Below are 12,405 nucleotides of genomic sequence, written 5' to 3' on the forward strand. Positions count from 1 at the left end.
TTTATATGCACAGCACCTCCAGCTCTCTTTACATTCTCCTGAAACACTACTTTTCCAGTCTTTTATGCCCAGGAGATGCCCGAAAGTAGGAGAACAGGATTTGAAAAGCAAAGCATGGATAGGAGTATGTTTTTAACAGATGTCTGAAGCAATATGACCAAAAACTTATTTCGCAAAATGAGAAATTTGATTTCACAGTAACAATATATATCACAATATTAATAACAAATTTATTTTTGTTATTAAAATAAGAACAAAGAAGCAAATTACAAACAATAGGACACATACAATATAACAAAGATACAAATTAAAATATAGCTTATTTCAATATAACTTGTTCAAGCGGTTTAATTAAGCTTAATTATAAGATATTACATATGCCCTGAATGTGCTCTTTACAGGATACCCTGGTTGTGACATGTGACATGTATGGTGTCACAGAAATTCACTAAAATATAATGTCCACTACAGTAGACAAAAGTCTATTCCTGGGTCCCAGGAGGATATAGCAAGCCTGTAATGTTTCAGTTGTGTGGCTATAATGAGAGCACAACATTGGAGATTAAACAGAAAGTCAAGGTAGAGAGTAATCAGGAGGTAAACAAGGTAAAACAGAACAGTTATGTATATTAAAAGGCACACTATGCAAGATTTGTACCTTAATATAACAGATTCAAAGTAATTTAGATGTTAAACGAACTCGTAGTAGGGCGAATCATCCCGATAGCAAAACCAGCAATGCAGGTTTGAGAGGTGGCGCGATCAGGCCGTGAATGCAGAGATGGCTCTGCGTGAGTGGTATTTATGACAGTAACGTTAAATACAAGTACTCCACAGTGACTCTAGGGGTCGCTGTTTGACAAAAATGGAAACTGGAAATTAAAGTATGCCTTTAATAAGGAACTATGGAAACTAATAAGCACAGGGAACTCAGGCAAACCCGAACAGAGAAAATTGAACCAAAACACAATGAAACTAAACAGACATGGAACTACACGTTACAGTAAACACCTAAATCATAGATTAAAAATAACCTTTTTGCAATTTCAGGTAATTTACCATAGAAATAGTGTTTTTGAAACACCAAATTATAGTGCCTATGGTACGATCTCCATAAAAGTTTGCAGGCTTGTTTACAATCATATGCCATATGTGCTCACCTAATTTTGTGAAGTTCTGAGTTTTCATTTTGGAATTATAGGCTTTTGTGTACACTTGGCCACGCCCGTTTTTAAATGACCCTAGCTATCCAAAGTGTAAAGTAAAAAAAAAAGTATTATTATTGACCTAAAGAGTTCAGAGAATCGTACTGCAGTGGTTAAGTGAAAAACCTAGGACGAGTTCACGAAAGTTTTTGTTAACATTTTTTTTTATTCTCAAAAATGTAACAAATGATTTGATTGAAAGCAGTGTTTCTTGAGGCAAAGTTCAGAATGATGAGATCTATCATGATATAAATATTGGCTGTGTCCGAAATCAAATACTCTCGAGTAGGGACATTCTAGATTCGCCATGCTGTTATCATGGGGACGACTGACAAATCAGGTCCTCCCTCGAAATCAGGTAGGACCTGGCATCAGTTTTGTCTCTTCACTGCCATTTACAAATCCTCTCTCGTGGCCTCATGGGATAGTAAAGTGTCCATTGTATGCACACTTCAGAATCTCGCTGGAAGTAGTAGGTCATCCGGGTAACTTTTTGTCTACTTTTTTAGGAGTATGTGAATTCGGACATTCTTCTTTTGTCACGTACTGTTTTTCGCTTGTTTTTGCCCCCAGTGGCTGATTTCTTTCAAATCTCTCACAGACCTCTAGTCTAGGGCCATGAGGCAAACAGGCCCAGCGAGTTTTGTTCCAGTCTCCGTTAACCTTGTCTAACAGTTGATCATACTTCATTGGCCGATGGTGCCCGTTTTTGTTTTTTTTAGATACTCGAATGTCCTCATAAACTATCACGGCACCTTGGACAAAGACACTGCATGCCAATTTTCAAGTCAATCTGATGGATTTTTTTTTTTTTTTTTACAAATTTTCTCATTGTGTTCAAGAATTAAAGCTGTTTTAGTAAAAGTGGCCACGCCCACATCAAAAATGTTGGCGTCCCGTCGCAAAGGTGAATGGAAATTTCAACATTATTTTTGGTAATTATAACTCCAGAGATGCTTTCTGCAGTGGTTTGGTTCTAATCGGGGGGAAAAACTAGGACTAGTTCGCAAAAGTAGGTTTTTTAAATACTCCAAAATATCCGAAATGTTTAAATCTCTACAACTTACTGTACTTACTACCAGTGTTGGGGCTAGTTACTCAAAAAAGTAATATATTACATATTACATATTACTCTCAAAAATAGTAATGCCTTACTTTACTTTATTACTCCCTGGAGAAAGTAACTAGTTATATTACTAGTTATATTACTAGTTACATTTTTTTTTCTTAATTACTCTATAATTGCCTGAGATTCATTAGATGGAGGGAGAACATACAAAGGAGGAGTGTTCTTTAGGGTCTTTATTACGCCAACAACAGACTGGCACTGTCTAGCACAAATAACTACAAACAACTGTACTTGTACTTGCCGTTGTTGACGCTTCCATTTTTCCCCATCTGTCCCAATAATATCTGTCTGCAGAGCCGCAGAGCCACAGTTTCACCCCAGCAGTTTCACCACAGCAGTTTTACCCGCGCATGCGCAGTTTCAGGTTGTAATTCAAGCCCTATAAATAGTCATTTATATGCAAAATTGTCTATAAAACACAACCGGTCTTCCGACCTTTTACTATATGCGCGAGGGAGAGAGAGCAATACAGCGCTCGTGTTGTTTGAAGGCGGTGAGAGTGAACGGGCTGCGCGCGCGCGTCCGGGGCGCTATATTTTTTTTCCCAGGATGGTAGGGGAAGACTCATGAATATTCATTAGGGAAGTCATCCCTGATTGGCCTTAACTGCCGCGTGTCGACCAATCGGTGATGGTAAATGATACCTCGTGCCAAACCCAGACCAATCACTGTTCCATTCACGCCCTCCTCCCCTTCCCTTCTGTTCTCTGTGTTGCGTGCCTTGTGTGTGATGAAGGTGCTACTGGCAAATGTAACGCAAGTAACTAGCTCGGGAAAACTGTAATAATATTACCATTTTCAGACGAGTAATGCCTTACACTACTAGTTACTGAACTAGTTACTTTGTAACGCGTTACACCCAACACTGCTTACTACTTATTACTTATGGTCTGCCTGATCACTTTTAGGGCAGAATGTTGATCTACAATAGGCTTTCTGTGCTACGCCTACAGTAGGTTTATTTAACATGTAGTAAGAAATACTACAGAAATTAAATAATCAAATGTAATAATAAACACGGCATAGACTTCACTCTGTGAATGAAATAGAAATTGATTCTTTAGTGCTGGTTTTATCTTTGTCTTATTTTGTTTGATTAACATTAATCAGACAGCAGCAGGTTTATTAGGCTGCTGACACTTTAAGACCAAATGCATGGATCTAATTTACTGGCAAACATTAGATTTTTCCCCCCAACTGTTTAGTTGTTAAAGTGTCAATAACAATAATAATAAATGATAGAGCAAAATCTCTAAAAATAGACTTATATATTTTATCGTCGCAGAGATATATTGCCCAGCTCTAATGTAAAGACATCTTTCTCATACATGAAAATTTCAGGTCTATGTGGAATAGCGTGTGACTTGACTTGATTTATTATGAGAATGTTGAATTTGTTCATTAATGTTTCAGTAAAGTCCATCCACAGACACTTCCAGAATAAAATGTAACCTTCTCCATCCATTCCAGTCATCATTTCCACAAAAGTAAGTAAATTTAGTGGGATTTATAATGCATACATACTAAAGAACTGCATTAGAGGGCTTTCTTTTTACTTATTCTCAGAGCAGTGTGAGCTATGATCCCGGCTCTTTCAGAGAGCATCAGCTCTAATGAGCTTTAAAAGATCATGTAATTTTCAGGATCCAAGCTTTTCTTTCCTCCTCCTTTGCTTTTTATCTCAATTACCACTGTACCATGGGGAATGCAATTCATCTCTGAATGGACCAAAGTCTTTAATGGTGCTCTTTCTTGAATTTAGCCTCTACAGCGGCGCTTTGATAGGCGGCGGGGATAAGGGTCTGCTCAGCGTGATTAAACACTCCTTTCCGCTGCCAAAATGCAGCAAGCAGACTTCTCCTCCGCCGATTTATTTGCTCCTGCGTGCACTGAACTCGTTTATCTTCCTCCCTATCCTCTTCTTCCTCTTTTTTCAGCATTGTCTACCCCCTCTCTTTGTAACAATGATAACATATAATGTGACAATACATAATCATGTTCGTTTATGTAACAGTTAAACATAAATGGCAGCAATATCAATGGACATACAGTATAGAGGCATAGGGTGATCTGAGCTATAAATGTTCACGATGAATCTGCTGCTTTTACTTCCACAGTCTTGACATTTGGAGGTAGGAATCTGAAGTGTTTGCTCTGAAATTATTATAAATATAGCTTGGATGATGTCTTGACAGCACCAGCCAAATATTCAAGATGATTGATGTGCCCGTGTTTTATTTATGTAGTCTTCCATCTTCTATGATAATGTCTTTTAGAGGATGAATACCAATTCATCCTTGTTTGGCGAATGTAAAAAAATGGGGAATTGGAAGCTGCGCCTCGGTAGCATTTCTCCTTAATGGAATCATTTTTTTTTTTTATTAATTATGTTGGCTTGAAAATGTTGTTTTTTTCAACATTTTTTAACCTGAGACTAAACATTTAAAATGTAATCTCAGTTTTCAAGCTTCATCCAACAAATTCGGCACAGTCGTGCATCCTGTTCTGGTTTCCCATAGCTGATGAGTAACTTCCATTGAAAAGTTATTTTACACAGCACGCAAGTTCTCTGTTTATTTTCAGTGGGATAGAGGCAGCAGGAGCTTGCCGTTCATGAGTATCCCACTGATGCTTACAACCTCACATGATCATATTTTTTGCAGCTGCTGCCTAGGTATTTATCTATTATGTTTAGTTCCCAGCAGAATAGCCATGCACAAAATCGATTCACTGATTTTCTAGTGGCATTCATTAAATAGTAGGGCTGGGCATTGACACAAATTTCATGATTCGATTTTGTTTCACAAGTTGCGATTTTATTCTACTTCGATTTAATGGCAATTAATTGGGGCCTATCAGGTATAATACATGACAAATTTTCTCAAGGAAAAAAATCTCTCTCAACTAATGCTGCAAACTATACAGGGAACTCCATTTGGTACATCACTATAATATTAAAGGTTAAAATTAACCTTTTTAAAAAAAAAAAAAAAAAATTATTTGTTGGCTGCTTATATGGATAAATTTTTAATGACATAATTATGTTTCTACTCAGGTTTTTTTAAATAGCTTATAAACATTTAAATGGAGGATATCATAAAAACAACGGATTTATTTAAACATTAAATATTGATGAACAGTGAAAATACTTTGAATATGCAAAATTGTGCATATATTTAGCAAAAGGCTCCTCTCTAGAGTTAATTTTTCGAGCTGACTATCAAGTTTTGGACTTTGAATGGCTTTTCTGAGGTAAATTTAACATTACGTGACATTGATTGAGATGATTAAATGTGATGATACGGATTTCGGTCAGTTGTACTGTATGTCAGTTGTACATACCTTCTGATGTTCATTCATGTCTATTTTGTGCTGTAACTAGTAGTAATGTGGAAGAGATGATCGGTTCATGTGCGCTCCACACTGACTCTTTGCTTGAACTGAAGCACTACAGCGATCTGTCACACCACATTAAAGAGCTCCAAAACAGTATTTATTGTTTAAATTTCGTAACAAAATTGACAGAATTTAAAAGTTGAAGGCAACCAGCTGCAGGACATTTTTGAGTTTTCTCAACTTACGTGTTTGAGTTATCTCAACTTTTCTCAACTTTTTTCATGTTAAATAGTTGAATAAACTTTAAAAACTGAATTTGTCATACAAAACGTAAGTTGGATTTTTTACAGTGCACTTTGTTTAATATCAGAAGTAACAACTGAGATTTATTGGGAGGCGCGCTATTCATTCATAAACTGAAAACAGCGTAGACTGAAAAGACAAATCTTAGGATTTCAGAATCGATATCGGTTCTTCAAGATGAGAATCGATTAAAATTAAGAAATCAATATTTTTTAACCCAGCCCGAATAAATATAGGGAGTAGTGAATGAGTGGGTGATTTCAGACATATCCAATTTTACATGCCAATTTATTTGGTTTGTATTCTGTTTTACGAAGAAATAACACTTTTATTGAGAAATATATTATTTATAATTTGCATTCAGTACAGAATGCAATATTTTCATATGCTGCACTGTATAAAATGATCATAATTTTAACTGTAAAAGACTTAAAATTCTACAGTAAAATCCTGTTAATTGGTTAACAGTAAGTTACCTTACTATATATACAGTAAAAACCTATAATAAATCTAACGTGGCTTTTGTGTAATTTTACAGTAAAATACTAAATGGTTTTCATTGAAATAATTATGTTACTTCATAGTTTTGTAATCAATTATGTACATTACGATTTTGTTACATCTTATGTTAAATTATTGTTTAGTGCTTTTAGTGTTTTATTTTGAGTTTGTGTGCATGACACTATGTACCTGCTGTATATTATTTACAGTACCTCAGGTGCAATGAACTTTGATTCATCATGTGGCTTTCTCTTTACCATCTGTGCTTTTTTAGGGTTGTAAGTATATCATAAAGGTACAACAGATTTTAGTACTAAAGTAGGTTTTATATATTAACATTATATTCATTCATGAAATATATGTTTTTACTGTCCCTTTTTTACACTAAATGTCATGGATTTGTTTTTACAGTGTAGTATGGAGTTGAAGCAGTTGCACACAATGTTTCACACACCCTCTCTTATGGCAAATGCATGCAAAGCTTGCTGCCTATCGAGTACTGTGTAAAATGCCCTTAATTCCTGCTAGATCTTTCAAGCTGTGTTCACCAAACTCAACACAATACTTCATGCTGTTCTGACTTAGTAGGCTTTATTTTTTTCCAAACTAATCAGGCTTTATTGTCCTGTAGTGAAAAAACACCAAATCCATTCAAGCTTTGAACTGTTTTAAAATTTAAAGCAATGTTTTGTCTAGACAAGGACCAAGTTTGCCGTGACAAATTTTCTTTTTCCAGTTAACGTATGCCTCAGAATGTGACAAGCCATACTATTTGTCTTGATGAGTCATTTTAGACCTGCGTGGTCCAGTGCATGATGTGGCATAGCAGTGCCAATCTATCTTCCACTGAAAGCTGGCCATAGTTGGATGTGGATGTTTTTTTGTCTTTTTGCATTCACAGTAATGATAAGACAGTTAAGACCAGACACGAACATGGAAGGAGTTGTTTCTATGTCGTGCACATGCATAACCCATTGTGCTCTGAATACTGTAGCAGGATGTTTACATACAGTACCCATTTATCTATTTTCTATTTTCCAATTTCTATTTATCAGTGTTGGTTTCATCAGTTTCAACAGCTATTTCCAGAGACCAGCTTTACTATTAAAGCAGTATAGCTGGATTCAGTTTTAAACTCATAGGTTTGAATAATTTTTTACATTTTGTGAGAGCACTTGCATAAAAACATTTTAAAATGTATGCCGTGGAAGGAAATGGTTTATATATTAGCACACTAAAGGTTCGAGTCTTGGGGCTTGATAAATGTTTATGGTGCACCATAAGCTCAGCAATTACCTCCTCTCTGAAGTTATGACACAGTCATGTTTAATGGAAGGCCAGATATTGAACTGTGCTCTCTAGTGTGAACATCTTTAGAGGTACCATTGTCATTTGAAACCTCTAACACCATTGTGATGAGGACTGATTGTCATCTGTGGGTTCAAGATTAAATGCCAAAACAAAATGAATCCTTGATGAAGTGAGTTGATTGACTGCAACTAAAATGGTCACAAATATGACAAAAAAAATCTAGTTGCAATTGGGAAAGTGCGACAATTGGTAAAGCTTTATGTGCATCCATATTCAGTTTCATCAGATACCATCTTGTGCACGCTGATGTTGAATGCTAATGAAAAAAGACTCTCATGAACTGGTTGTTTGTAACAAGTCATTTAAAAAGATACACAAAAAAGTTCATGAACTGAAACTCATTTTTCATGTCAAAATGAAGCAAGAATCGTTAACTGGAAGCTGTGCCTAGGTAGAATTTTTCTGTAATGGTATTTACTTTTTCTTATCTTTTCTTTTTTTAAATGAAGCAGATATCATCTTGTGCATGCCAATTTTAAATGTCACTAAAAAAAATATTTTTAAAAAATTCTAAAAAAAAAGTCATTTAAAAAGATTCATGATCCAAAACATGCTCATAAGTTATTGGTTTGAATAAGATTCAGTAAGTGAATCATTTAGAGTTGTTACTCAGTTCACAACTGACTCACTCACTGAATTGTGAGTCATTTTTAATGTCCGGTTCAAAATGAACCAAGAATTATTACTGTTATATATACTTGTATATAATATATAAGTAGTATATAAGTTCGTAAGACATACATTAGTCTGTTTACTGACTAACTGATCACATGACAATGTGTAATTGAAGAAACAAATATTGTTTATCACTTAATAAATGATGTCCAATTTTACAACTGAATCAAGTGTACGTCAAACACTTGTTGACATGTTAGCATAATCAACATTTAACTTTTTTATAAAAAGCAGTGATATTGGCACGAATATTATCTATAATATATATATAGAATATAATATATAATCACTTGAGTTACAGCAATAAAATGTCAAAATTATTTACTAAATACAACTACAATAACACCTAATTTTATATAACTTTAAGTCATCTTAGTCTATACACAAAAGCTACAGCAATGTTCAGATAGCAATGAAACACTTCAGGACAACCATCTTTATTAAGCAATTTTGTCATTTGTCAACTCAAAAGTCATTTGGCTGTTAAATATTTCATTTCTTTTTATGGCCTGGCGCCCTGTACATGCAGGGCAAGAACTGACGTCTGTCGTACTATTGTGTTTTGATTGACTGCTAACTCATAAAACTTACATGAGGTCAGCTGACATAATTTCATTTTGATCCCTGACAGTTACTGCCACTCAAAGCCAGGCGTTGCAATTCTGTTGGCTGTTTTCAACAGGCTTTCTCTCAGTTTGACACAGCCTCTCCCATCTGTGCACAGGGCCGAACTGCTACGCGGACACGGCGGTGATCCCGGCCGGCCGAGAGGTGAAGATTGACGAATGCACCATCTGCTACTGCACGTACGAGGAGGGCACCTGGCGTATCGAACGGCAGGCCACCTGCAGCAAGAACGAGTGCCAGCCGAGCTAAGGCGGCGACGGGGGGCTCGAGACCCTCAGCCTTCACCCGGACAGCTGTGGATCTGGATCACCCGTCCCAGCTGTGGTCTGTACGGGCTCAGCACGCCAGCCCTGAGCCTCACACGCAGCCAAGACACCAGCACCGTGGCGTAACATCAATCACGGTCATTTGTGACCGTTCATGACTATGAACTCAGAGTGTCCCGTAGCATGCAGCGGACAGGCCAATTAACCTGAGAGTGCGAAGCGCTACATTCCTCTGGCTACGACGGAGCCTCTGAGTTGGCATAGCGTCATGACGAGTGATGAGATTCATACATTAGAGTTACATGTATAGTCTTAGGAGGCATGGAGTTGAATTCAACTATATTAATACTTCAAGTTTGTATTGAGATTTATAACCCATATAAAGGATATTTATTTATGTATGTGCTGGTTCTACGATTATGATTGGATTCAAGTATCTGATTTACAGTGAAATGATATTTTTTATAGCCACTGTATTTTGATATGCCGTGACGTTTAATACCGGATCATCTTATTAGAATGTATAACGCACCTACAGCTGTCAATGTGTCTGGAGGAACGTTTTGACTAGATGATGCCGCTGTCAGGATGCCGCTGACACATAACATCTAACACTATGTCAGGGTAGTCAACAGAGCAGAATGGATTTAATGTCCATTTGAGGAAATCAAAAAAGGAAAGAAAGCTGCTTGCATATATTTGCATTTATGTTAAGTCTCTATCGTGCTCTTATCTGAGGTCCGTTTTGCTAAGACGTGTTTCTATGTGTACGTGTTTTCATGTTCCAAATAAATCATTACACTGTGCTAGCTTGTTTGTGACTAGACGCTGATGCGAAGTCAACTAAGGTTAGTTACCATTTTTAAACGCAGGGCCACGCTTGAAATGTCAAGTAAAAACACGAAAAATGGCACAGATTTCACAAGGAATATAGAACCTGAAGGAGTCTCCAAGTCAAGTGGTATTCCAATAACTCCGTTTTTAATTTAGCTGTCAATGAAGACCTCCTGTATTGGCATTTTGCTTTTAAACCACTAAATCCCAGGTTTTCTGTTCCTGTGGTTTGTGAACTAAACTTTAGGGTGAGGGGGCGTTCACACGACAGCGTTTTCAACTAAAAACAGAAAACCTTTTATGCATTTTGGCCGGCATTTTTGGGGCCCTGAAAACGAAAACTTTTGAAAACGGGTTTCAAAGTGCAAGTTTTAGAAAATGATACTGTCTCGGTGTAAACTACAAAAATGTGAATTTGTGAAAATGGTGACGTCATGCGCATTCGTATTATGTGTTCAGTTTATAGCCGTGTAGTTTCTTTACAAAGGTCAGCTTCTGGCCTGGCATGAATAATAAAGCGTTTTAATCGTTTTCTTGGATCAGTGTGAACGGGAATCATTTTGACAGCGTTGTCGTCTGTAAAAAGCTTCAGCTTCTTAATATCGACACTGATTCAAGTCAAAATCAAATTCTTATTTTTTAACAGAATATTGCAGTATTTATTATAAATAATTTATCCATGCACATGTACATTTTTAAAATTTGTGTGCCCTTATAATCTTCAATCGAAAAAAGTTCCCCTCCCTCTTGCATTGACATCTCTTCTCTTCTTGATGACGTGTTTATTGGCGTGAGGACAGAACAACCTGACACAAGAGCAAACTACAATGATCCAATCAATTCCAAAGGAGCAAAATTAAGTCACTCGCCACATTTTTTCTAGTTCGTGAAGTAGTTTTACTCAGATATACATGACAATAGAGAAGAAAAGACTATTGCAAACTCCATTACTTTCATATCAACCATGATATCAAATTTGAGACTGGAAGATATGAAACTGAAGCTGTAATATACATTCCTCATGATCTTACCCCTTTAAAATTACTTTTGCTGATGTGACCTAGATTGATTCTGTCATATAATATATTTTTAAAGCCAGATCAGTTGGTTCATTTTTAGGTTACATGACAAAATATGTTTTACATATAGAGCAGAAGTGTAAAAAATCCTGGGAATCATACCCAGCTCTGATTTGCTTATTTTAATCAAACTCCCACCCTGAGGAAACTGTCTTGTTGAACTTCATCATGCTGAAGAAAGAGCAGAAGCTGAGCAATACTGCTGTTTATGTCAGGAAATGGTAAGGAATATCAACTGCACTACAGTATTTCTCATTTTTGAGACCTTAAAGGAGATGCAAACATTAACATATTTTAGAAATATCGAATTTTTATAAATCTGCTCGAATGTCATTTGATGAGGATAATGATTACAGCTGATGAAGTTAGTTAATGTATATGAAATAATCATATCTTTCTTTCCAGTTCAGGTCTTGGGGCCGCTAATACTGACAAAATGAGTGGAAACATCCAAATGTGAGTCGTCCAAAATGTGCGGTTCTGGGCTACTCCAGGACCCCAGGACTGAGAAACACTGGTCTAGATGATTCAGTCAGCTCAAACACCTCCCACTGATAGAGATGTGAGATACATGCAAGAGGCTTCATGCCTGAACAATAAGCAACTGTGCCTTGTTATGTAAATAGTGCCACTGCTCATATGAATTCAGTCAGTGGGATTCAAATAAGGATATTTTCCTACATATTTTAGTTACTTAGATATGTTTGAGTTTTATTTAGTATTATTTATATAGTTTGTATTAATTTTTGACTTAGCTTTTGTTTTTATATTTTCATTTTATTTTAAATTTTAGCACTTTAGTAACTTATTTAGTACTTTAACATATTTCAGTTTGTTGCAAAAGTAATATTTAATTAAATTAATTTATCTAAGTTTAAGTTTATTTTATTTTAGCTTTATTTCAATTACTGGACCTATTATTTTAATTACCAAAATAGTTTGTTTTATTTTCAATTTTAGTTAAAGTCACCATGAAATCAAAATGACAATTCTTATTGCAGTATTTAATATAAATGATTTATCCGTGCACTTCTTTTCTTTTTCTTTTTTTTATTCATGTGCCCTTAATCAAAATAATC

At 35.9% G+C, this 12,405-nt stretch overlaps 1 protein-coding gene across 1 annotated transcript in view; it reads left to right on the top strand.

Annotated features, from left to right (window-relative positions):
- vwc2 (von Willebrand factor C domain containing 2) overlaps positions 1-10,219 on the top strand; it is a 28,006-nt gene extending 17,787 nt beyond the window's left edge. Inside the window, exon 4 of the mRNA XM_079855928.1 lies at positions 9,245-10,219. Coding sequence (XP_079712054.1) covers positions 9,245-9,396 — 152 coding nt within the window. The 3' untranslated portion in view covers positions 9,397-10,219. The remainder of the gene's footprint in view (positions 1-9,244) is intronic.
- The last annotated feature ends 2,186 nt before the right edge of the window (positions 10,220-12,405 follow it).

The sequence above is a fragment of the Squalius cephalus genome (genome assembly GCF_949319135.1).
Source record: "Squalius cephalus genome assembly, chromosome: 21".
Lineage (NCBI taxonomy): Eukaryota > Metazoa > Chordata > Actinopteri > Cypriniformes > Leuciscidae > Squalius > Squalius cephalus.